General features: G+C 33.1%; 1 protein-coding gene across 1 annotated transcript; it reads right to left on the reverse strand.

Annotated features, from left to right (window-relative positions):
- Nucleotides 1–11: 11 nt before the first annotated feature.
- Nucleotides 12–27,792, reverse strand: LOC134845665 (polypeptide N-acetylgalactosaminyltransferase 1-like). Its single transcript, XM_063862694.1, has 11 exons — nt 27,247–27,792; nt 26,256–26,448; nt 23,042–23,211; nt 22,358–22,565; nt 16,880–17,062; nt 16,363–16,480; nt 15,477–15,657; nt 6,608–6,747; nt 5,984–6,082; nt 5,761–5,901; nt 12–284 (listed from the first exon to the last, which is right to left on the reverse strand). The coding sequence occupies exons 1-11, from the start codon at nt 27,596–27,598 to the stop codon at nt 108–110; spliced, it is 1,962 nt and encodes a 653-aa protein (XP_063718764.1). The 5' UTR covers nt 27,599–27,792; the 3' UTR covers nt 12–107.

Raw genomic sequence — 27,792 nt, forward strand, 5'->3', positions numbered from 1 at the left:
AATTTGCCAATTTTGGGACGAATAGCAGAAAAGACACAATTGTAAAAACCGAAATCGGTCGCGAGGAAATCGTAATAGGAAAAAGGAAGCGAGTGAAATTGTGTTTTTTATTTTGAATCATCCTTTGAATATTTTTTGAGAAGGCCATCCAGCTCCTCGGCGTTCCTGAACTCCCATGTCTGCAGTTTGTTGTTTTCGTCACATGTCTCCAAATGGAGTCCAGTTCTGTTGCTTGATATGGTCAGACATAACGAGGAATCTCTGTGGATGATGTGTTTCGTAACCTAAATTAGAAAGTGTACTTCGACTAAATAGTGGCAGAGCAATTAGCACAGAAATACTTTTATTGCTTGAAATGGCGCCGAAAATAATGAATCTTGTTTTTGTTTTTTAAATGAAATTTGTTTTTTGTTTTTTGTTTCGAAAGGAGTGGCGAGGTAAATTCAAGCAATGAACATATAGTTGATTAAATCTATTCTATAATTGGCATCTGACTGTCCGATTGACGATTGTATCCTGTGGCATAATGTAGTCTCCAATTGTAATTTTCGATTTTTTAGCAATACTGGGAAAAAACATAAAATAATTGACTTATAAACAAACTTGCCGATGCGATCAAATTAATTTAAGAACATAAAGTCATGTAAGAAAATAATTTAAGAACATAAATTTATGCAAGAAATTAATTTAAGAACATAAATTATAAACAGTAAAAAAATTTTAGATAAAAAGTACTTTTATTTTTTTGTTCAATTTTTCTTTTTATTTTTTCTAGTAAACGCAACCGAATTAGTATAAAAAACAGACAAGCATAGGTTTAAAAAATAGCTTCGAAAGTTCAGTTTCACAACAAATTCAGTCCAATAAGTCTGAAAATTGAAAACATTTTATTGTCTTTTCTTACACTGAAACGACATGAAACTTTTTTGAAGCTGAAACGACCTTTTTGATTTTTTTAGAATCCTAATCACGAACAATAAAACTTTAGTATTTCAATACCCTTGCGAGGTACTTAAATTGGCTAAAAAAACGATGTCAAAATGCGAGAGAAAACTATGCGACTATCAATGAATTATTAAAAAAAAAATTTTTTTTAAATACATGTTGTTCCTTAATTTTTCTCAATGAATTGAGAGAAAAATAAATAAAACTTGGGGAAAAAATGGTTGTCTTAATTTTTTCAAATGAAAATTTAGAAGATCAAAGCTTCAGGGTCTTTTGACGCGTTATTCTGTTATTAAAAATTTTCATTTATGATAGACGCCTGCAGACTCTTTTAATTGCAAAGACAGCCAATTATTGCAATTAAATACAGTATTTTCTGACAAAAAATGATTTAAGCAAAAGAACTCAAAAAATATATAAAACTTGAAGAAAAATTTTTTATTTTGCTTTCAAACTTCATTATTTTCTCAAACTTGTTTTGATGAAGTGCAATTGATTTGGTATTAGCGAAACTAAATTGGTGTTAGCTAGGAGCTAAATTAGGTATGGATCTAGGAGGGGGTGACGGATTTTGAAAAATTTTCAAAAAATTCATCGACATTTTTTTTCCAAATCGTCGCACAAACTGATTTGCCGAGCTTTCCCAATGTAGTACAGCGACCCTGTTTTTGCCAATTTTTCTTCGCGGCAGGCTAAATTTTGAAAAAGGAAACAAGCAAAAAAAAACATTTTTTTGGCATTTTTTGAAAATGTTGACCAAAAAACCGAGTTTGTTCGGCGCGCAATCCCCCCTCAAAATATGTATACATTTGCGCCGAAGGCGCCCTTAGAAGTTTTTAGTGTCCGTAAGCCAAAAATGGATATCGCAAAATAGTACAAAGAGGGGACCCTTTGGGTCGGCTGAGGGTCGAACCCCTGGTGTTCTACATTTTAATACCAGCCACTTTAACACCGTACATTTTAATACTTAAATATTTCGCTACTAAAAAATCTAAATCCACAAAATTCAATTCCTATTTAAAAATTGATCACCAAAATTAGTGCTGTATGAATCCCTATCTCAAATCTTACCGCAACAAAGTTAAACCTCCACTTAACGCAGGCGTCACAATTGAAAATTTTTTGTTTACCTCAGTTATACATGCTGAAATGAGGCTTCACAAAACACTTAGGACTCTTTTTGACGAGTTTCTTATTTTTTTCATTTAGATGTTTCGCTAAACCATTATGATTACTAAAAAGACCTGCTTGAGCTAACTCATAACAATTCGAAGTAATAGTGCTGACAATTAAAAAATAATGAGGGTCTTTTTATGCTGCACTCAAGTGATACACAAACGCAAACACCAAACACAAATTATGATTGAGTATTCTTTGGAATTCACAGTGTCAACTAGAAGGAAGCCATTTCGTATAGCGTCCGGTCACGGAAAAAATAAGTTTGCCGAAAACTGAATTTGCTCAAAATTACAAACACTTAAATGTCGAGCATCTGCCATAACAAAAAAAAACTGATTGACCAACGCTTGAAGAGCATAACCGTGACAATTCAGCGGGAAAATCAGTTGCCCGAAACATCATCCAGTATTTAAAATATCTCAGCGAGACGGTTTTCAGAGACGGTTTTCAGAGACGGTCGCAGTTACTAGTGCAGTTTCGCCAGTAACAAATGATTTGGCCATTCATTTTGCCCTCCTATTTAAAGACAGACGGATTCGAACTACTGCGCGCACACGTAAGCAGCCAGATGGAAATATGCTATCCATCCCAAAAAAAAACGAAATTTCGAGACCCCCGAATTTTTCGGAAATTTTATCCGATATGACAGGGGGTTAAAAAAGTTCGTTAGATTTGAGCAAGCTACTCTTCAGTCCCTCCTACAAAAGCTTTGGAGCGAATTTATAGGACTGTTTTTTTCCATCTCTCACATAGTTATATTAGAAAAATAACGAATTTTGAATGAGAAGCACCTACAAAACGAATCACGATTTATCGATGGCCTTAAAAAATATGATGGCCTTCTTTTGCACTTGAAAAAAATTGGCGAGTCCTATGACATGATTGTTCAGGAAATTCAGTGTGTATGCGACAGAAACTGTTTCAAACTCGAAAAAATTGAAAAAATTGACGAGTTGTGTCTGTACTTTGGCTCTACTTATATGAAAAGCATGGTGCGCCAAACCATGAAGATTCATTCCCAACCTCCCTTTGAAACCAGCCAGATGTGGCCGTGAGTGGGATTGCAAGAACAACAAATGCTCTTGGAGGATGGTATTTTTGCATCCAATCCTATTTCAGCGGAGCCCAGCCAAATATGTGGGAAAAAAACTGGGTAGCCTCAAAAAAACAACTCCGCGAAAAAACTTTTTTTTATACATCTAGTGGCTATAAACTCTCAAAAAAAGAAAAAGTACAGTGTATAAAATAAAAAAGTACAAATTATAAGGTCCATTTAGGAAGATAAAACCTCTTTGTACTATTACGCTATCTAGTTTGTGTTAAACCAGTGTAAAGTTAATCTGTTTTTGGTTTTGCTGTTTCGCTTCATTAAAAAACAAGTTTAAAAACTTCTTAATTTATTGTTCAGCTTTTTGAAAAGAAGTTTCCTCACAGAATTGCAGAAAACGTAAGTAAACGCAAGAACTTGAATCGTGCACTAGTAATTCAATCGCCAGATAATCAATCTTTTTTTCGGGATGCTAGGTTGGGACTATGGGCAGACAAACTCTTCAGCTATACGTTTATATGCCAACAATTCCAAAAAAATGAACAAAGCAACCATATTATAAGTTCCAATTCGAGACTGATTCTAAAATTGAAAGTTCTTTAAACTTTTGGCGTTGGTGAAACGTTTATTTTAACTTCTGTATCGGCTTAAGTTTTCTGGAAAAAAAACACCATTTTAGTCAAAGATCGTTTTATTACTATAGGGCCCTTGAAGTTTGTTGAACGATTGCTCATTTTTGATTCGAGTCATTTTAACAATCTGAATTACTGGCAAGGTCAATTCCATTCAAATCTTACTCGGATTAAGTAGCGCAAAATTGTCTGCTTTAATTTCTTGCTTTGTTCTTTGATGTTTCACGAAATCCCCTTAGAAGTTAGTTTTTTTTTTCATTTTGGATAAAAAAGGTGTCAAGTTGTTGAAATAGTTTTAAAATATGGTGTTTTCAAATACTTAGGCAACAAAAGTAAGGACTGAAATTGTATCGTGTTAAATTGTTTAGAGTTAAGAAAGTGGGAACCGATTCCTTGAGAGGGTAGAGAGGCTTTCCCCCTCAATCCTCCCCTTGCTACAGCATTTATCAAAGTGTGGGTAGTTTTATTTAGTGATTCAGTTTGTTTTTGCATTAAATTCAAGGTAATTGAGTCTGTAAAAGGAACAATTCAGGCCTGTTTTTCTCAATACAAGAAAAAATATCTCAATTTTTGAAATTTAAGTTATTTCAAATTTTGATTAAATCTGATTGGAAAAACAAGTACAACACGCCAGAAGCCTGTTAGAAAAATAATCCTTCCGAATCCAACAACACTGGCTCCACCTTTTACAAAAAAGCACAGGAGCAGCAAATTTTAGCCGGAAAAACTCTATGACAAACGAACAGCCATTAGACCAAAAACCAATCAGATGTTTCGCCTTTTTTAAAACAGTTATTGTCTGAAGTTTAGCTATAATTTTGATGTATAAATAATGTAGCAATTCAATTCTTTTTCATTCAAATTGGACTTTTTTCCATGTAAAGTTTGATATCTTTTTGAAACCAATATGTTCATAGCCTAAAAGTGAATGAGTGTCAAAAGTTAAAAAGCTTTTTGTTTTGAAGTGTAACAATTATTTTCAAAGCCTTAAATTTAGGTACTTGAGTTTCAGGGGCCTTAACTCATAATGAAAACTTTAAGAACAATTTCAATCAAATTAGGATGCACGTAGTTAGTTCTTTTTTCATTATGGAATTAAATTGCCAATAAAACGTAGAGTTCACAGTTTTCGATGTTCGGCTTCTTTCTCTATAACTACTGGACCAAACTGAAAATTTTTAAACCAACCATGCCCTGCACACGAAAGATATCTATACGCAGGGGCGGGTTTAGGGGGGCGGGGGGAAGGGCTCAGGGATTCGACCCCCTACCGACCCAAAGGGTCTCCCCTTTGTACTATTTTGACACATCCATGTTTGGTGACAGACCCTAAAAAATTTGTAAAGGCGCCTTTGACGCCATTATCTTCTAACTTTGAGGGGGGAGCGCGCGCCAAAAAAAACGCAACTTTTCGGTCAAAATTTTCCAAAAAGTGCCTAAAAACGCCTTTTTTGGCCTGTTTTTTTTTTCAAAATTTTGCCTGAGGTGCAGAAATTTTGGCCAAAATAGGGTCTTTTTAGTGCTTTGGGAGAGCTCGGAAAATCAATTGGGTCGACCTTAATAAAAAAAGAGGTCGACAAAATTTTCAAAATTTTTTTGGAAATCCGCCCCCTTGAGAATATCCTAGATCCGCCCCTGTCTATATCTCTATAAGTCTACAAAACTTTTCTAGTTGGTTAACCTAATTAGTTGGAACAGAAAAACAATCAATTTTCCAAAAAAGCACGCACAAGGGATGTATCAGAATAGATAAGTAGCCACAAAAGTTTAAATGGTAACAAATCAATTTATAAAACTGATCAAACGTCATTTTATTATTGCTTGAAAAAAAAAACATACATCCACTGACTGAAAATGACCCTTTAGATTATATGCGGCGCCAGTGTGAGATTATTGCAGCCCCAGAGTGAGTAAGAGAAAAAATATAGAAAAACGCTCTTTATTTCCAAAACTTACTGTTTCGTCATAAAGCCAGTACTGATTTCCTGCTTGCAAATGGCATTCCCACAGTAACACATTGCCCTCCTTCTTCAAAGAGTTCGCATCGAGACACAAACGGTTGCTTCGTATTTCGTGGCGTCTCGTTAATGCAAACACCTATAAATTAAAGTTCATAAGTTAACTTTAAACTGTTTTTTCCCCTCAAGCTCCAAAATGCTAAAGATAGACATATTTTTACCTGGTTGCCTCCTTTGTAGTGACAGCCACTAACTCCTGCTGGTTTGTTATTCTTTCTATCCATAGTGTCAACGCACAAACTTGTCAATGGGTTCTTGATCTAGAAGCAAAAACTTGAAAACTGCGACTAATTATTTTAAAGAAAAATTTAAGAGAAAGTGCAAGCGTTTGTTAATGATATTATCCCAAGTTAGAATTAGGTATGGAGTGTTATGACAGCCTATCCTACAATGTCATAAAAAATTCACACAAAAAAGGAAAAAATGCGTTTTAATTCAAAACTTATATTACTACAACTCCGCGACACTATTTGACAGGAAAATTGCAGTGAGTTAAAAAGGTGTGTTTCAAGAGGCTAGCTACCAAAAATTAATATTTAATTGATCAAAATTTGTAACGCAAAAAAACTACTTTTTAAGTTGTTAACTGAAAAAGATTCTATTTGAAAATGACTTTTTGGTGACCGTGAAATGTAATTAAACTTGATTCAATTTTGCGAGGTTAAAGCAAATAAAAAAACTGATGATTTTGAATGATTTTTTAAAAATACCCAAAGACATGACAAAAATTAAATTTGAAGTAAAGAATATATTAAAAAGTATAGACTTGTCAAATTGCTTCTTACAAATCCCAAATTGTAAACATGCAGAGAGAAACTTGATTCTGGCCAGACATTATTCAGGTACCACTGGAAGCTTTTGCACTGCAGTTTTGCTCGCAGGGCGTGTCGTTCAGACAAATCTCCGGCATCAACATACTTCGCGTCTGAAACAAGTCATCACCAATTCATAGTTTTCTTCGATGTGTAGAGATCAAAAGAAGTAACAACAGAAATCCTATAAAAAATTAAAGTAAATTCGAGTTAAGTTCGAGATTAAAAAACGGGAGAAGTCCTGTCATGCTGAGTACAAAAAATGGAAACTAACAAGAGTGGTAATTTTTTTTCTTCAAAATCAAAACAGTGGCTTTTTAGTTTCTTTAATTTTCGAAATTAAACGTAACTTGAACCTAATTATTCTAAAACGGTGTTATAATGGCATTATATTTGTCTTCTGGATTGCGAAGTTTGGCTCAACTCGCGCCAAAACAGAAAAACGTGAAAGTTTCGCCAATTTAGGTTGGCTGTTTCGGTTTACAATTCGGTTGTTTTGCTGATGCTCATAACAAAGATAGTTGTCAAACATTTTTGTTTCGACTATCTTAACAAAAGTAACGGAATATTTGTGCTCGGTTGGTTTTTATTTCGACTTTCGTTACGAAGGTAACGGATTATTTTCAAGGGGTGGTTTTTTTTCTTCAGACAATATTCGACTTTTTAACTAGACATTTTGGACGGCAATATCTTTCAAAAGATATTGTTGTCTTCAGCTTATCTTTGGAAAGATATTTCACTTGTGATAATTTTATGTAAAGTCATGTGGGCTTAAAAACTGCCATTTTGGCCAATTTTAGACAATTAACGCGCGATATAATTCGAGATTTTAACGCGTAAGCGGAGATTTAATCCGTCTTAGAAATCGTTCCAAATTGGTTGAAGGAAGCTTATTTGCCATAATTGATTTATTACTAGGAGCGAAATCGATCAGTTTTTACTTTATATGGCGTGTGGGATGATGATTTGTGGGACTCAAATTAAAAAAACTCATTTTATTTTTTTTTACTTATGTGTGTAATTTTTCGTGTTATTATGCTCCATAGACCTTAAAAGGCAGTTGGAACATTCAATGTCTCGCTCTGATATGAGCCATCTTGTTTTTTTCTTCAGACAAATTTCGACTTTTTAACGAGCCATTTTTGACGGAGTTTTTTTATATCCTTCGAAAACTATTGTCTTGAGCTAAAATTTAAGAAAAATATTTCAACTGTGATCATTTTTGGTTAGGTTAGGGGGTTTAAAGATAGCCATTTGCGCCAATTTGGGATCAATAATGCGGGATACATTTCGCGCTATTAACGTGTAAGCGAGATTTAAACCGTCTTAGAAATAGTTCCAAATTGGTTCAAGGAAGCTTATATGCCACTATTGGTTTGTTAATAGGAACAAAATCTATCATTTTTTTTTACTTAATATGGCGTGTAAGGGGATGTTTTCACACAAAATTTCGAATTTTTCTTTAAAAATATTTTATTTTATTTTATTACATTTAAATTTTTCATAGTATTACTGCTCCATAGACCTAAAGAGGCAGTCCGAAATTTTGCAAATATAACGGTTTCTTGTAATTTGTTTTACTATACGATCTGAAAATATTGACCTCCTGAGCTCTAAACAAAAAAATTTCAATTTTTTTTCTCAATTTTTGGTACTCATATTGGCATAAAAAATACCAATAATTTGGCTAATTTATAATTAATTGTGAGCGCTATGTACAAATATCTTATTGATGAAAAACGTGTTCGAATTGAAATGAGAGACTTCAGTTTTCCCTTCAAGGAAAATTGGGAAAAAATAATTCGTGGTGGATTAATTTGTTCACACCACCTGGGTTGACCAAAATGCTAGTAATACAATTTTCATATATGGAAAAGTGCTAATCATACACTTTTCATATTTTTCCATAAATAGAGAAAATTGCAGGAAAGATCTATGATTAGCGATTTTTCATATATGGAAAATGTATGACTAGCATTTCTCCATACACCAAAAATATTGATTTTTTACAATGTATTTCTCAAATTTTTTTGGTTGTGCTCGTAACCAAAAACAAGTGACAAAAACCTTAGTTACTCAAAGTAGAGTAACCAAACGTTTGACCGTCTCGCAATAAAAATGAATTGGAAACGGATGAAATGTCTAAATTCTGTTTTACACAAAAAATATAACGAAGGTATAAAACTTTTAAACGTTGGCAAATATGGTCAACGATGACGACTCTTAAAATTTGAAAGTTTAAATTATCACAAATTTATCAAGGCATACATAAGCATACATGCCAAACAAAAAAAGGGTTTTTTTAGCGTTTTTAAAAAGAATAGTAAGCGAAAAGGAAAAAAAATCCAATATTAGTGAAACCAGGATCACGTTATGCACAAAAAAAAAAAATTGCATGTAACTTTTTTTGAAATGTGTTTGTCTGAGTACAAAGTTCAATTTGCGGTTGAAAAAAACTAAAGAAAATTTAAAACTATTTCAAAATTACTTGGAAAAACTTTTGCTGTCGCCATCAAAAAAATGCTAGTCTTACAATTTTCATTTATAGAAATTGTTTGATTAGCATTTTCTTTGACAAAAAATTTTTCTTTTTATTTAATACGATACACCAAATTTTATGCCATACTTTTTAATAGACTTAGTTTATGGAGTTAATTGATTATCATTTTGGTCTATGAAGGTCAACCCGGGCAGTTTATGGAAAAAAAGTTAGAGCGGCGATCAAACCTAGAATCTGCACCTTCCCATGCAGTTTGGTACGAAATATCTTGTATAGGTTTAGTCTGTATGATGCTGAAAGCTTAAAACCAATTATTATTGCGCACATAAAACTGTTCCGAATTAAAAAATGGCAAAGTAAGGTATTTTTGTATTTTGCTTCTGTGGATGTATTTTGCTTGTCGACTTGTCTCAATATTGTCAAATTTTTGACTTTCAAAACAATTTTTCAAAAAGTTCAAAAAATTGTTGTAGGCAAAAGTATCTTCTAGGTTTGAGCTAAGGTCATCTTTTTTTTCAGTTTTTCCTTCAAAAATTGCTGATTAAAAAGTCGTCATTTGTCTGAAGTTAACGACACAACTATTGCAAACATTCCATTTTTTAATCAAAAAGTTAAAATGAATTACTACTCTTGCAAAAAGTAAAACTATGTCGATCGAAAATTGAGGCACATTCACATGATATTTTTATAAACACACACACACACACACACACACACACACACACACATACTTCATACACACACCCGCATCCAGTTTCAAGGGTTAATATTCGATTATATTACAATGTTAGTACCAGTCTTACTAAAATTGAGAAACAATCGATTTTAATCAATTGATAATCAATTATAATCTCTCTTTTTTAAATCAAACTATAAGTTACCATAATCCTTTATAATCGATTACAAGCGATTATTTATTCGTCTTTTTTACATACAATTATAATCAATTATAATTTATTATAATCCCTTATTTTTATTCAAATTCCTAAATCATTAGTTTTGCACAAAAATCCATTATAATTGATTATAATTGATTATAATCATTTTTGTTTGTCTATTTTGTCTTCGAAGTTGCATGTAAATTGCTTATATTTTATGCTTTTTGTAGACGTTGGTTCCTATGTAAAATGAGAAAAATGTTTGTAAAGTTTTCCAATCAATTCAAATTTATAAGTTTTTTTTTCATTTCTTCCTTATAAGAGTTGTTTTGTGATGCATTTTTGAAACTTTTCCAACCACCAAAATTTCAGCAAATTGATTTAGTTTCATGATTGATTCGGAAATTTTATTTTTCTTCTACCGCGGGAACTTTTCCACTAATATGAAAGGATCTCTTTGAAACTTTTGTTCCGTGGTATAACTTTGTGTTCAGATGAACCAAAGTGTTCAAGAGATATCTCTTTCAGAAGTTTTCTTATTGACACAAAAATTATAACCCATAAGATATAATTCGAATAAAGTTTAGAATTGACAAAATTTGGCAAAATAAGAGATTATAATGATTCATAATTATGATTTACCTTTTCAACTCATTAGTGTTGCACAAAAATCCATTATAATCTATTATAATTGATTATAATCCCTTTTGGTTTGTCCATTTTGTCATCAAAATTGCATCTAAATTGCTCATATTTTGTGCTTTTTGTTGACGTTGGTTCCTATAAAAAATGAGACAAATGTTTTCAAAGTTTTCCAATCGATTCAAAATTATAAGGTTTTTTTTTCATTTCTTCCCCATTAGAGTTGTTTGTGATGCATAATTTAAGCTTTTTTAATCACCAAAACATCAGCAAATTGATTTAGTTTCATGATTGACTCGGAAAATTTTTTTCATCTACCGCGAGAACCTTTCCACATATGAAAGGATCTCTATGAAACTTTTGTTTCGTAGTAAAACTTTGTGTTCAGATGAACCAAAGTGTTCAAGAGATCTCTCTTTTAGAGATTTTTTTATAGCACAAAAATAATAACCCATAAGATGTAATTCGAATATAGAAAATTTCAGCAAAACAAGAGATTATAATTGATTTCAAGGGTTTTTTGTAAGAACTATAATCAATTATAATCGATTATAAGAGATTATAATCTCTTGGAAAATATCACGTTAACATTAAAATTGTCAAAAAATCATCATAATAACCGTTATAATCAATTACTTACGCCTAAACTTGGATGCGGGCACACACACAAATATAGACACATACAAACAAACAAACAAACAAACAAGCGCGCACACACTCACTCACACACACCCACACACCCCCAGACATACACTCACACACAAAATAGGCTTATTAATTATTTCACTAGGCTTTCAAAGCAGACCTGCGCTGATGTAGAACCAGAGGAATCTGTATTCGTCCATCCAGACATCAGCCAGACGTCGGTTGTTGCGCTGCAGTATTTTAGACACCCCGCCAGGCCATTTATAGGGGGAGCTTTTGCGGAACACGTGGCCAACGTGTGAACAAGGCGATATTTTTATTCGACCACCACACTGCCAAATCTGGAAATCGCACGCAGCCAATGTGATTTTTTGTCCAAAACACAGTCAAGAGACCGCTGTTAATCCAAAAACACCAAAACGAAACGACAGATTTTTTTTAAAAAAACTTTCATTGAAAAAAATTGAAGGCTTTTAAGTTTATGTAGATTTCAAGAATCTTTTAGAATTGGCTCGATAAAATTTACCAACTTGGAAAAATTGAGTTTTGCAAAAAAAAAATTGGATCAACAGTTAAATTGTTTTCGCGAGGGAAATCTATAAAAAAAAAACATTTACAATTTCATCATAGACCAGCGTAGTGTAATTTGGTTTCCTTTTAGCAACTTTTTCCGAATTGAATTGAGCATGAACAATAATAAGACTTTTTCCAGAAAAAGAACAACACTTATATAAGTGTTTTCACTGCGTTCAAATTCACACTCAAATAGGAACAAATGTTTTGCCCAGCCTACTAAAAACTAAATTTTTGGTCCTGTTTTTGCTATTTTTGTGAAGGCTTCGATTTGCTTTTTTGTTGGTGTTCGCTGTTTTTACTAACCTCAGTTTTTTACTAACCTCTATTCGTCTCTTGATTTCGAACTTTCAGGCCTTTGTTTCTACTAACTAGTAGCTAATAATTATAAACGACTTTCTACATGTGTTCACTTCTACATGTGATCCACTGTGTCTGGTAAATCTAAAAATTAAGATAGAAATTAATTTTACTCTGAAAGATATTTCGATGTTCTCTCCTCCCCACACATCCATGCCATCATCGTATCTTCCCAGCTCCTCAAAGTATGACTTGTCCATGGAGAACAGGCCACCTGCCATTGTCGGAGAGCTGGAAAGTAAACAATCTGCAGTGTTATTCAATGAATCATCATGGTTCTACTCATCTTCGTGAGAAATATTTCTCAGATTTGATGCTGAAAGTTTTATTGAATTATTAAAATGAGTTAAGAAAATTCGTGAAAAGCGCGTTTCTTGAATAATTAAGTTTTATGCTGTTTTATATATTGTGGCCGTTGACATATAATAAGAGCCCCCACGAAACATTTTTTTCTAATATCATTTCATAAATGCTGGTCTCTTCATAAATCATTTTTCACTGATGCTCAAACACGCAGTAAGGCGTGGTTTTCTGCTTGCTACAACATTGGAAATGTCGACTCATAAACTAACTGTGTTCTTCTACAAATATATATATATTTTTTCATTTTTATTTATGTATAAATACTGCATGCAAACTATATTAGGTCAAAATAGAGACTATATTAGGTCAAAATTCAAGTCCGAATCTTTTTTTCTGTCCAATCAGAATTAAAATGCTCTTCAGAAAAAAGCTAAATAACTATGTTCTGTGTAATTTTTTTTTGTCATTTTTCGATGTTTTAACTAACTGTTTTCGATAGACATTTTAGACCGCCTGAAAAACATTGTTGTCCGCCGAAGCTCAAATGTAAAACAAAGCTCAACCGTAAAACCTCACCCCGCTCTCCCTCGCTAAGTGACCTTCTGTAAAATATCCTCTCCAATCACTTATTTATTCTAAAAATTAAATCTGTATATAATATGCATTTCATACGAACGCGCAAAAAGTCACTACTTTTTGAAACTGACAATTTGTGGACTACAAAGTTATTTATTTCGACGTTTTAATTGTGTTTTGATTGTTAAGCAATTTGTTATTTATGGTGATATAACAAACTATTTGGCAGTTTATGGAAAAAAAGTTAGAGCGGCGATCAAACCTAGAATCTGCACCTTCCCATGCAGTTTGGTACGAAATATCTTGTATAGGTTTACTCTGTATGATGCTGAAAGCTTAAAACCAATTATTATTGCGCACATAAAACTGTTCCGAATTAAAAAATGGCAAAGTAAGGTATTTTTGTATTTTGCTTCTGTGGATGTATTTTGCTTGTCGACTTGTCTCAATATTGTCAAATTTTTGACTTTCAAAACAATTTTTCAAAAAGTTCAAAAAATTGTTGTAGGCAAAAATATCTTCTAGGTTTGAGCTAAGGTCATCTTTTTTTTCAGTTTTTCCTTCAAAAATTGCTGATTAAAAAGTCGTCATTTGTCTGAAGTTAACGACACAACTATTGCAAACATTCCATTTTTTAATCAAAAAGTTAAAATGAATTACTACTCTTGCAAAAAGTAAAACTATGTCGATCGAAAATTGAGGCACATTCACATGATATTTTTATAAACACACACACACACACACACACACACACACACACACACACACATACTTCATACACACACCCGCATCCAGTTTCAAGGGTTAATAATCGATTATATTACAATGTTAGTACCAGTCTTACTAAAATTGAGAAACAATCGATTTTAATCAATTGATAATCAATTATAATCTCTCTTTTTTAAATCAAACTATAAGTTACCATAATCCATTATAATCGATTACAAGCGATTATTTATTCGTCTTTTTTACATACAATTATAATCAATTATAATTTATTATAATCCCTTATTTTTATTCAAATTCCTAAATCATTAGTTTTGCACAAAAATCCATTATAATTGATTATAATTGATTATAATCATTTTTGTTTGTCTATTTTGTCTTCGAAGTTGCATGTAAATTGCTTATATTTTATGCTTTTTGTAGACGTTGGTTCCTATGTAAAATGAGAAAAATGTTTGTAAAGTTTTCCAATCAATTCAAATTTATAAGTTTTTTTTTCATTTCTTCCTTATAAGAGTTGTTTTGTGATGCATTTTTAAAACTTTTCCAACCACCAAAATTTCAGCAAATTGATTTAGTTTCATGATTGATTCGGAAATTTTATTTTTCTTCTACCGCGGGAACTTTTCCACTAATATGAAAGGATCTCTTTGAAACTTTTGTTCCGTGGTATAACTTTGTGTTCAGATGAACCAAAGTGTTCAAGAGATATCTCTTTCAGAAGTTTTCTTATTGACACAAAAATTATAACCCATAAGATATAATTCGAATAAAGTTTAGAATTGACAAAATTTGGCAAAATAAGAGATTATAATGATTCATAATTATGATTTACCTTTTCAACTCATTAGTGTTGCACAAAAATCCATTATAATCTATTATAATTGATTATAATCCCTTTTGTTTTGTCCATTTTGTCATCAAAATTGCATCTAAATTGCTCATATTTTGTGCTTTTTGTTGACGTTGGTTCCTATAAAAAATGAGACAAATGTTTTCAAAGTTTTCCAATCGATTCAAAATTATAAGTTTTTTTTTCATTTCTTCCCCATTAGAGTTGTTTGTGATGCATAATTTAAGCTTTTTTAATCACCAAAACATCAGCAAATTGATTTAGTTTCATGATTGACTCGGAAATTTTTTTTCATCTATTGCGAGAACCTTTCCACATATGAAAGGATCTCTATGAAACTTTTGTTTCGTAGTAAAACTTTGTGTTCAGATGAACCAAAGTGTTCAAGAGATCTCTCTTTTAGAGATTTTTTTATAGCACAAAAATAATAACCCATAAGATGTAATTCGAATATAGAAAATTTCAGCAAAACAAGAGATTATAATTGATTTCAAGGGTTTTTTGTAAGAACTATAATCAATTATAATCGATTATAAGAGATTATAATCTCTTGGAAAATATCACGTTAACATTAAAATTGTCAAAAAATCATCATAATAACCGTTATAATCAATTACTTACGCCTAAACTTGGATGCGGGCACACACACAAATATAGACACATACAAACAAACAAACAAACAAACAAGCGCGCACACACTCACTCACACACACCCACACACCCCCAGACATACACTCACACACAAAATAGGCTTATTAATTATTTCACTAGGCTTTCAAAGCAGACCTGCGCTGATGTAGAACCAGAGGAATCTGTATTCGTCCATCCAGACATCAGCCAGACGTCGGTTGTTGCGCTGCAGTATTTTAGACACCCCGCCAGGCCATTTATAGGGGGAGCTTTTGCGGAACACGTGGCCAACGTGTGAACAAGGCGATATTTTTATTCGACCACCACACTGCCAAATCTGGAAATCGCACGCAGCCAATGTGATTTTTTGTCCAAAACACAGTCAAGAGACCGCTGTTAATCCAAAAACACCAAAACGAAACGACAGATTTTTTTTAAAAAAACTTTCATTGAAAAAAATTGAAGGCTTTTAAGTTTATGTAGATTTCAAGAATCTTTTAGAATTGGCTCGATAAAATTTACCAACTTGGAAAAATTGAGTTTTGCAAAAAAAAAAATTGGATCAACAGTTAAATTGTTTTCGCGAGGGAAATCTATAAAAAAAAACATTTACAATTTCATCATAGACCAGCGTAGTGTAATTTGGTTTCCTTTTAGCAACTTTTTCCGAATTGAATTGAGCATGAACAATAATAAGACTTTTTCCAGAAAAAGAACAACACTTATATAAGTGTTTTCACTGCGTTCAAATTCACACTCAAATAGGAACAAATGTTTTGCCCAGCCTACTAAAAACTAAATTTTTGGTCCTGTTTTTGCTATTTTTGTGAAGGCTTCGATTTGCTTTTTTGTTGGTGTTCGCTGTTTTTACTAACCTCAGTTTTTTACTAACCTCTATTCGTCTCTTGATTTCGAACTTTCAGGCCTTTGTTTCTACTAACTAGTAGCTAATAATTATAAACGACTTTCTACATGTGTTCACTTCTACATGTGATCCACTGTGTCTGGTAAATCTAAAAATTAAGATAGAAATTAATTTTACTCTGAAAGATATTTCGATGTTCTCTCCTCCCCACACATCCATGCCATCATCGTATCTTCCCAGCTCCTCAAAGTATGACTTGTCCATGGAGAACAGTCCACCTGCCATTGTCGGAGAGCTGGAAAGTAAACAAGCTGCAGTGTTATTCAATGAATCATCATGGTTCTACTCATCTTCGTGAGAAATATTTCTCAGATTTGATGCTGAAAGTTTTGTTGAATTATAAAAATGAATTAAGAAAATTCGTGAAAAGCGCGTTTCTTGAATAATTAAGTTTTATGCTGTTTTATATATTGTGGCTTAGACTTAATAAAGAACGTTTAACCTCAAGGGAAAGAGCAACGAAACATACCTAGGCTCAAGAATTACGTGCAGTTTTTTTTAGCTATGTGATAATGCCTGATCCTCAAGCATCGAAAAGGGATCTTAAGTGGCCCTGGAACCATCGATTTTTGCTTTTGGATTCAATGAGGGAACCTAACCACTTCACGATCTCTCCCCTAAATAAAAAACTAACTCGACTGGGAGACTGAAGTCGCCCCTGTTGCGTCTCCTGTCTCTCTCCAGCATGGGGTACCAGTTGAAGGTCAGACTCCACTCGAACCCCCCCACTTGCGGCTCCCCTCCCACACCCTCGACCACTGCCAAACCGAAGGTGTCCTTGTTTATTATGTCAATCATGGGAGTCATCACTGTCGTCCTAAACTATTCTAATTTGAGCTGCCATGAAAAATTTTATTCATGGCAGCTCAAATTACGAAACACTGGTCTGAACGTTTTGTGTTTCATAATTGTTTGTTTTCTTAATGGTTTTGATTATTTGCGTTTGATGATCCAATCTTGATTTTACCTACAGAGACTAAAAAAAGAAATGTTCAATTCACAGTCAAAAACCAGTCCTCATTCGAAAAAAAAAAACAATTAAAAAAATTTCTTTATTTTTTTTTCAGTTTTTCTTTTCAAAAATTGTTCGAAAAAAGTAGAAGTACACAAACAATTCTCAGCTAGGGGAGTAGCGAATAGAATGGTCTAAAACTGAAACTGATCAGCGAGCAGAGTGAATCTGTTGACATATAATAAGAGCCCCCACGAAACATTTTTTTCTAATATCATTTCATAAATGCTGGTCTCTTCATAAATCATTTTTCACTGATGCTCAAACACGCAGTAAGGCGTGGTTTTTTGCTTGCTACAACATTGGAAATGTCGACTCATAAACTAACTGTGTTCTTCTACAAATATATATATTTTTTTTCATTTTTATTTATGTATAAATACTGCATGCAAACTATATTAGGTCAAAATAGAGACTATATTAGGTCAAAATTCAAGTCCGAATCTTTTTTTCTGTCCAATCAGAATTAAAATGCTCTTCAGAAAAAAGCTAAATAACTATGTTCTGTGTAATTTTTTTTTGTCATTTTTCGATGTTTTAACTAACTGTTTTCGATAGACATTTTAGACCGCCTGAAAAACATTGTTGTCCGCCGAAGCTCAAATGTAAAACAAAGCTCAACCGTAAAACCTCACCCCGCTCTCCCTCGCTAAGTGACCTTCTGTAAAATATCCTCTCCAATCACTTATTTATTCTAAAAATTAAATCTGTATAAAATATGCATTTCATACGAACGCGCAAAAAGTCACTACTTTTTCAAACATACAATTTGTGTTTTGATAGACTACAAAGTTATTTAATTCGACGTATTAATTGTGTTTTGATAGTTAAACAATTTGTTATTTATGGTGATACAAACTATTTGACGTTATTTTGAAAAAAAAATTGTTTTTATCCCCCTAAATCGATTTGGGGGTGAACGTGGAAATTGTACGGTTAGAAAAAAAACCAGTTGTCGTTTTTTAAATCAATTTCGCGGCCATTAAATTTTTTAATTGCCCTTATGTTCAATAGAAACATTCACGGCTTCGTCTGAATATAAGAGAAAACTTTTTTTGTTCCGCTCGGGGTGGGTTTTTTTTTCTTCAGACAAATTTCGACTTTTTAACTAGCCATTTCTGACGGATTTTTTTTATCATTCAAAAAGTATTGTTGTCCTGAGCTTAAATTTGAAAAAATATTTCACCTGTGATTATTTTTCGTAACGTTATGGGGGTTTAAGGATTGCCATTTCGGCCAATTTGGGACAATTAACGCGCGATATATTAACGCGTAAGCGGAGATTTATTCCGTTTTAGAAATCGTTCCAAATTGATTGAAAGACGCTTATTTGCCATAATTGATTTGTTACAAGGAGCGAAATCTATCTTTTTGTGCTTTATATGGCGTGTGGGGAGATGATTTTTAAAAAATATTTCAAATTTTAGAAAAAAAAATTTCATTTTATTTTATTTCATTTAATTTTTTCTTATGTTATTACTGCTGCTCCATAAACCTTAAAAGGTAGTCGGAACATTCAGGGCTTCGCCCTGATACAAGCAGTCTTGTTTTTTATGAGACTGAAACTTTGATGTACTTTACACGGTTTTTTGAGAAACATTTACTCCACTGATTGAAAATGGGGCACCCGGAAATGGGTGCCAAAATGAACAAATTTAATTGGATAAATAAGATAATCGGACTTGGTCAGTAAAGTTGTAGCATAGTAGAGTATCCGAGGTGTCTTCTCAGCAATGACAGCTCACTGCGCTTAAATCTACCGCAGATTTTGCTTTTACTTTTGAAGAAGAGGGCGACTGATTATTTGTTGTCGAAGTGGTTTTTCTTCGACTTTTACTTAAAAATTTATTCTGAAATGTAGAAAGCCAATTCATTAAATGAAAATTATTAGGATTTTTTCTTTTTGATTGTTAAAAGTAAAATCATGGTGTTCTAAAAATTGTCAAAATTTTAAATTTCCAAATTTCCAAAATTAAACATCGATAGCCGATTACTTTGCAAGTAGCACAGAATGTTCCGACAGTAGTTTTTCAAATTAATGTCGCCGCTTTTTTCTGGTGTGATAAAACAATCTGAACGAAAACCTGGAACTGCATACTCGAGAGTCATACTAAAATAGACAAAATAGACAACAGATTTTGTAGAGAAATGTCTAAGAAACAAAAAAAAAATGAATTCAAAAAACTTTTCAATTTTTTTTGCAGAACTTTTTTTTAAAAATGGAGCTTAAAACTCCAAAAACCAATTTTACTTGAGTAAAATCAATTTTTCACGGCATAAATTTGGAATAAATGAGCTATTGTAAGACTGCTCGCTTTATTAGATTTTTGATCGAGTTTAGACCAAAAATCGAAAATTTTTATTATGTTTTTCTCAATATTCGGATAAATTTTTTGAAAATGTTTTTGTTCCGACTTTCGATATGAAAGTAACGGAATATTTGTGCTCGGAGTGGGTTTTTTTTTCTTCAGACAAACTTCGACTTTTTAACTAGCCATTTTTGACGGAAATTTTTTACATCATTCGAAAGCTATTGTTGTCCTGAGCTTAAACTTGAAAAGATATTTCACCTGTGATCATTTTTCGTAAAGTTATGAGGGTTTAAAGATTGCCTTTTTGGCCATTTTGACCAATTTGGGACAATTAACGGGCGATATAATTCGAGCTATTAACGCGTAAGCGGAGATTTAATCCGTTTTAGAAATCGTTCCAAATTGGTTGAAAGAAGCTTATTCGCCATACTTGATTTGTTACAATGAGCGAAATCTATTCTTTTGTACTTAATATGGCGTGTGGGGGGTGATTTCATAAACAAAATCAAATTTTAGATATATATTTTTTTTCATTTTATTTTATTAGATTTAATTTTTTTAAGTTACTACTGCTCCATAAACCTTAAAAGGCAGTCGGAACATTCAGGGCTTTGCCCTGATACGAGCAGTCTTGTTCTAACTTTGGATTTTTCTGCTCTTTATTGCTTAGCTTTTAGACTGGTTTCTTGTTTTAACTTAACGGATCAGTGGCCAGCCATTAAGCAGACTGTGTAAGAACAGAAAGTGTCTTAGTCCTGCAGAAAAATCTTATTTGTAATGTTATATGGGTTAATGGATAAAACCTTAATTAAAATCGTCATACTATCAAGGAAATGATTAAATTATACGTTAATTGATAAACTTTTAAATTAAAACAAGACTGCTCGTATCGGGGCGAAGCTCGCCCTGATGTTCCGACTGCCTTTTAAGGTCTATGAAGCAGTAATAACGTGGAAAAATTAAATTAAAAAAATTAAATAAAATGAAAAAACAATTTTTAAAAAATTTGAGATATTTTGTGAAAATCATCCCCCACACACCATATAAAGTACCAAGTGATAAATTTCATTTTTCTGTTAATACATCAATTATGGCAAATATGCTTTCTTCAACCAATTTAGAACGATTTCTAAGACGAATTAAGTCTCCGCTTACGCGTTAATAGCGCGAACTAAATCGCGCGTTAATTGTCCCAAATTGGCCAAAATGCCACTCTTTAAACCCCCATAACTTTACGAAAAATGATCACAGATGAAACATCTTTACCAATTTAAGCTCAAGACAACAGTACTGTTTGAAAGATATAAGAAAAAATGGCTAGTTAAAAAATCAAAATTTGTCTGAAGAAAAAAAAGCCACCCCGAGCACAAACATTCCGTTACTTTCTTATCGAAAGTCGGAACAAAAAAGATCGACCGTAAGCTTCCCTTTTCTCCGAAATTAATGGTGGGAGAGAAGATACATTTTTAAAAATTTGTAGCGATTTAATAAAATAAATTTGTAGAGAACTGTAGAGAGCTTGGAGAGCGATAGACGGTCCTGGAAAAAACCAAGTGTGAAATACGGGTCTCAAATTACATTAACTTTAAGCAAATACCGCAATTAACCACCTCAAAATGCGCCGGTCGGTCAATTCAAAACTTTTTGACACGTCACAAACGCATCATTTGCGCAAATTCATTTCGAGGCCCTTTAATTACATTAGGGACCCAGTTAATTTCTTGCGACCCCTCTATCACACTTTTACCCAAATTTCATTATCAAAATATAATTAAATTTTTCAATTTGACAGTTTTGTAGCCCATCAAAATACAAACTAAACACAAACTTTCGAAATATAACTCCATTTGGCGCGGTTGTAAAAAATGCATATTTTATACAGATTCAATTTTCAGAATTAATGCATGTTTGGGAAAGGCATTCTTTGAAAGGTCAATCAAGGGGCGGGGAGAAATAAAAGTGTAAATCCAAAAAAAAATTGATTTAGGCAAAAATTTTTCGTTTATTTAGTTGAATTGATAATTCTAATATTTATTTGACCTATTAGCTTATAAAAATTAGAGTTTTTCTGTTTTTCTGCTCTTGGAACCCTTTCTGCTCTTAATTGTCCATTCTGCTAGACCATTTTTTTTGTTGTTTTGCTTCCCTCTTAAAATATTGTACCAAATTATTCGTCCAACAAGATTGTAAATGACCAACGGCCGATTTGATATTCTTCAGGAGTTAAAAGAACATCGTGAAAACTCATGCCGTGTTTGCGATTGGTTTTTGCCTAAGTCCAAGAACCATTTAGAGGACAATTTAGTAAAATCCGTCGGCCTTTTGTCCTTTTTGCAAATTGATTAAGCAAATTGGTTTGTTTCTTCTCTCAAAAAATGATGAGGAGCAGGCTGCCGACCCAAAGGGTTCCCCCTTTGGTACTTTTTACGAAATCAATTTTTGGCCGACCGACCCTAAAATTGTTCTAAAGGCGCCTTAGGCGCCAATATATACTAATTTTGAGGGGGGAGCGCGCGCTGAAAAAACGCAATTTTTTGGGTCTAAATTTTCCAAAAAGTGCCTAAAAACGCCTTTTTTGGACTGTTTTTTCAAAAAATTTTGCCTGCGGCGCAGAAAATTTGACCAAAACAGGGAAAAACCGTGCTCAGGAAGAGCCCAAAAAATCAATTCGGACTACCTAAAAAAAGGTCGATAAAATTTTTGAAAATTTTTTGAAAATCCGCCCCCCCCCCCTCGAGAAAATCCTGGATCCGCCCCTGGGAGCAGCATTTAACAAACAGATTTATACCTGTCTAGAGCAATTTCTGCAAGCAGGGGTTCGACCCAGCCCCTGGATGCCTCGCAATGACTGTCCAGAAAAGTGAGTACCTTTCCCTTGGCCACATCTGCACCCGCCAGTCTGGCTCTGATCAAACCTTGTCTCTTAGGAAGACGAATCACAAACACGTGAACAGGTAACTTCGCCAGCTTCTCGTCCAGGGGATCGTGTAAATAATCTAGTGAAACATAATTTCTCTTCAAAGATGTAGTACTTATAAAAGTTACCAGAACATTTCTTTCCCAAGTTATCGAGATTTTCCCAAGTTTCTTTCCGTTAAGCAAGATATTTTTCTGAATGCTATATTGACCAAAAGTCGAATTGATAAATAACTCAGTAATGTTTTGTATGAGAAAAACAGAGTTTTGTGTCGTAACTGAGAGCGTTATCACGTTTACAGGTTTCCAGAATGTCGAATCAACCATTGTAATGGATGCGATGCGTCAACTAATTGAACCAATGAATGAACGTTTTATTCAATACTGTAAAAAACCATAATAGTTATGTCTTAATTGTAATGTTTTGAATCAATTCAATTTGAATCAATTCAACTAGCGATTAGGAAAAAAGACCCTATAACTGCAGAGCAAATATCAGACTCTTGTTCAGCTCAGATAGTGAGTCATTTTCGATTTACCCCTGGAAACGACTTACCTCTGCCCTCGCTGAAGTCGTCGACTAGGATGATCTCCTTCAGCAAGTGTCTGGGAGTCCTGTTGATGACACTGTAGATTGTGCGGAGTAGTGTGCACTCTGCCTCGTTGTGGAACACTATGATCACACTCGTGTCCGGCAAATCCATCGGGTATTGTCGATTCTTACATCTAGGCATTTAAAGTACACCAGATAATATCTTTTGAAACTTTAATTCAACCATGACTATTGTTGCTCCTATGTTCTAAATGTTTCACTGATTTCAAAAATCATTATTTTGATGTTATTTGGATCGCGGGTCGAAGGCTGCGACTTATTTCTAGCCCGGGTTGACCTCCATACACCGAAAATGCTTATCATACAATTCCATACATCAAGTGTGTGGGAAAATGCTTGTCATACAATTTTCATACAATTTCTAAAAATGTTGAAAACTGGTATAAATTCATTTCTGTGGCTGTTTGTTTCTTATAAAACAATCTGGTGATAAAAAACTGAAGTTTTCGTTTTTTGAAAAAAATGCTTATCATACAATTCCCATATATGGAAATTGTATGACTGGCATTTTTTTGGTGGCGACACAAAAATTTTTTCAAGTAATTTTGAAAATTTAGCACAAAAATTTTTTTTGTTTTTTTTTTCAACCGCAAATCGATTTTCGTACGCAAACAAACATTTTTCGAAAAAAAAATTTTGCATGCAAAATTTAATATTTTGTGTGCATAACGTAGTCCTGGATACGATAAAATTGGCTTTTATTTTCTTTTCACTTAATTTTTTTTTTTCAAAAACGCTGAAAATTCCTCTTTCTTTTGTATGGGGTGTTAATGTACGCCTTGATCAATGTCTGATAATTTGAAAATTCAAAAATTTAATATAATCATCATTAGAAAATTTTGCCAAAAAATAAAAGTTTGTTACTTTTGTTATATGAATTGTGAAAGACGGACAAATTCAGGTCGTTTTCTATGCATTGTAAATGCAAGACCGTCCAACCATTGGTGTTTTGCGTAACCAAGGTCTTTGTCACTTGTGTTCGGTTGCAACTACAACCGAAAATTTTTCAGAAACTAAAGTTAGAAAGAAAAAATCAAAAATTTTTGGTTAATGGGAAAACACCTATCATACAATTTTCATATATGGAAAAATGCTTATCATAGAGTTTTCATACAATTTTCTGTACGTATGGAATTGTATGAAATTGTATGACAAGAAGTTTCTCATATATGGAAATTGTATGATAAGAAGTTTTGGTCAACCCGGGAGACTATCACAACAAATTTTTGCCGTGTCCAGACTTCCGCGACCAAAGCTTGGCATACCAGAGTTCCGCGACCAAAAATATTTGTCAAATTTTTGCGACCGATGCCAAAATGGAGCGACCAGACTTTCGCGATGCAACCCGGCATGTTCAGACTTTCGCATAATAACTGGACTTTTGCAATCAAAATTGATACGGCGCGATTGGTAATTCCCAGGAAACTATGGTCGGCTCAACCAAACGTTGCGTTTTTTGCGATCAAAAAGATCCATCAAGACTATCGCGACTATGGAGGCTCTATGTTACATCAAGTTTTATTCGATGCCGTGATAAGCCGCTACAGATAAGGCATCTTGCATAACGACGCGGCTATTGCATTCAACCTGCTATCCCGTACTGAGATACTTCTTTTATTTTTGAGCGCGAATAATCTAAATTTATTCCATGTTTCTGGTCAGACACTCTTTGTGAAATATTTAAATATAGCAGGAATTTTCTTAAAATTCATAAATTCTCATGTTATTTCTGATCAGAATTTAGATAAATCTAGGCTATTTCTAGCTAGAAAAGTTGCTCCGGCTGCGGCTCGAACTCCCGACCTGCGAATATAAAAGAGGTTGTGCTAACCAATAAGCCACACTACATAAAACTGCAGGATAGTTTTAGCAGTCTAATTCAAAGCAGCACTTGTTATAACAAGCGTTAATTTGCACTGTATTGCAACGGCTATTGTGTATACTCGAAGAATGTTTAACTCGTTTCGGTTGAGCAGTGAACTGATTTCTGGTTATTTTTTTCCAGAAATTGTTTATTTCTAAACTAAGAAAGAAATAGATCATTTCTGTACAGAAAACACCAAAAAATTGGCTAGGTAATCTATATAACATTTCCATCTAGAAAAACAGCTTTCACTGGTTACGGTGTGCAGCATTCGCATTGACTCGACAGTGAACATTTTTAGTGAAAAACATTATTGATATTTTCTGGTTATTTAAAATATTTCGGCGTTCTCAATTTGAATATACAAAGGTCAAATGTTTTCAAGAGCCCTGATTTAAAAAACTTCTGAACAGAAGTTAGATCAGAAAAAAAGCTTTTTTTGATTCGAAATAGCCCAGTTTTAGAAAACATCTGAACAGAAATTAGATTAGAAATAAGATTTTCTGATGAGAAACAGCCCACATTTAGAAAATTTTTGAACAGAAATTACAGAAGAAAAAAGAATTTTTAAAAATCCATGCTTTTTCTAAACATTTTGCGAAGAAGTTTTGAACAGAAATTGAGATCGAAATTAAGTATTTCTAGACAGAATTAAATAATTTTCTAGGTATTGGCATGATTCACTGTTTGTCGCAAAACTTGATGGCTTTGTTTGTTGTTTCGGCCATTGAAAAATGGGACGGAAATTGTGTTCGGGTGTTCGGTTTTAGTGTTCAAACTTGTTTTTTTCTGTTTTCTTTCTTTTTGTTTTCCAAGCAAAAAAAATCAGATACCAAAAAATCATGGGAGGAAAAAAAATGAACGATATATTATATTCAAGTCCTTTTATTTGTGATCTGAACGACATTAAATAATTCCAAAAAATTAATTTTTTTGTTGTTGAAAAAACCGGCTAAATATGACCTAAAATCAAAATTATTTAATTCAAATTGAACCGTAGAAAACTTTTCTTTCATTCCAATAAAAGTTGTTCCCGAAGTTTTTTTATTCGGAAAAAAATGCTACAAAATCAACCAAATTTAAATTAAATTTATCGTCAAAAACATTCAAATTTTCAGTCGATAAGAACTGTAATATGATACCGCAGCTGTCTTCGTAATGTTTTAGTTTTTTAATCTGAGAGATTGATTCAATAAAATTCAAGTTAATGAAAAATTTCTTAAACTAGAATAAAACTGCAGATGACACTGGTGAGTTGCCTAGGAAATAACTTTTCTTTTCGTAATCACTCACTTTTCGGGCCTGAAGTCAGGCAGGGATCTGTTGAGACTAATTTTGCTGCAAACTAGGAGGTTGAATTGGTTCACACTGAACAGCTTTTTCTCCTCTTCTTTCTCACTGGGATCTACTATCACATCCTTGCCCATTTCGCCCGGGAGGTCAGGCGGGTTCATGTCACGCTCAAAAGGCTCGCCGATCATTCCCACTATAAGCAGAAATTATTTTTTAAATTTGCGCTGATAAATTTAAAGGGTTGATACATCATTTCTATTGTTTATATTATGAAAGTTCATAAAACTTTTAGTATAAAAAACTTATTTTTTTGGTCCTTGCCCGAAAGTCCGAAATTTTGAATTAAAATTATAACAGTAAATACTATAAATTTCAGTTTTTTTGTTACGAACACTTTCCTTGTTTTTAGCAAAGCATTTTGAAAGGGTTCAGAGTTCAAAGAAAAAAAAATTATTGAAAATGTTTGCTCCAATTTTCTTTTTTTTTCGCAACAAAAAATCTTTACGAGGCCAAACTGTGCATTTTTTTATTTTCTTTGATTGTTCAGACAAAAATATAGCTTGTTCAAAGACTTGTCTCTGGAATGCAGGAACATACAGACGCAAAATTGTGCGCCTATCCAGTGCAAAGTTTGGCCTCGTAATGCTGGGGCGTTCATATTCTGTGACTCATATTCTTTGTTCAAATTTTTTGTATTATTTTCGAATATTACACTCAAAATTGCCAAAAATCAGTAAAAAGTGGTCAGTTTCAGAAAGCTTCTTTTTTGTTATGTGAGCTTCAAGACTTGTAGGAGTATTTTTTTAAATGCTCATTATAACCAAAAAAAGTCGACCTTAAAAAAGTCGACAAGTTTTTCAAAGTTTTTTTCGAAAAACTGCTCCCTAGGAAAATTTCTGCGCACGGCACTACCTGTTGCTTTTCCTCATTTTAGCTCCGTCAAACACGATTTGTATTCGAAAATTTTAAACTTGTTAAATTAACGAATTACCGAAAGTTTTGTGGTCGGATATAGGTCTACGATTGATTATTGCGCTGTCATTATGAACGTTCTTCGCTGTTTTTCTTTGTTTTTCGACTTGACGAAGTTCTCCTTTTTGATCAGCAATTGAGTTATTTTCAGCTTTTTCGAACGCTCTAAGTAGCTTTGGCATGGTGACATCAGGCGCTAAAATTGGTTGATTGTCTATGCCAAGAGTAGGATTTAGAGGGGAAGCAAGATACAATAATAAAAATGCATCAAATAAAAACCAAAATACAGAAGTTACTAAAATAATTTTGCAGTAGAGAAACGAACGCTGGGAAGAAATTCGAAAATATTTTTGAATCAGCCGGCAGCCCATTTTGTATTTCGTTAATTAAGTTTCAAACTTATACTTTTTGGTCAATTAGTTGAGCGGTTTCATCGATCAATTGGCTTTAGTTTCTATAATACGGTTAACCGTTAACATCAGTGCGAAGGATGATTTTAAAATAATACAAACAAATTGTAGTTTTAGAAACAAAAAAAAAAAGATTTTTTTTTTGTAAAAAGTAA

This window comes from Symsagittifera roscoffensis, chromosome 5 (assembly GCF_963678635.1).
Source record: "Symsagittifera roscoffensis chromosome 5, txSymRosc1.1, whole genome shotgun sequence".
In the NCBI taxonomy this organism is placed as follows: Eukaryota; Metazoa; Xenacoelomorpha; order Acoela; family Convolutidae; genus Symsagittifera; species Symsagittifera roscoffensis.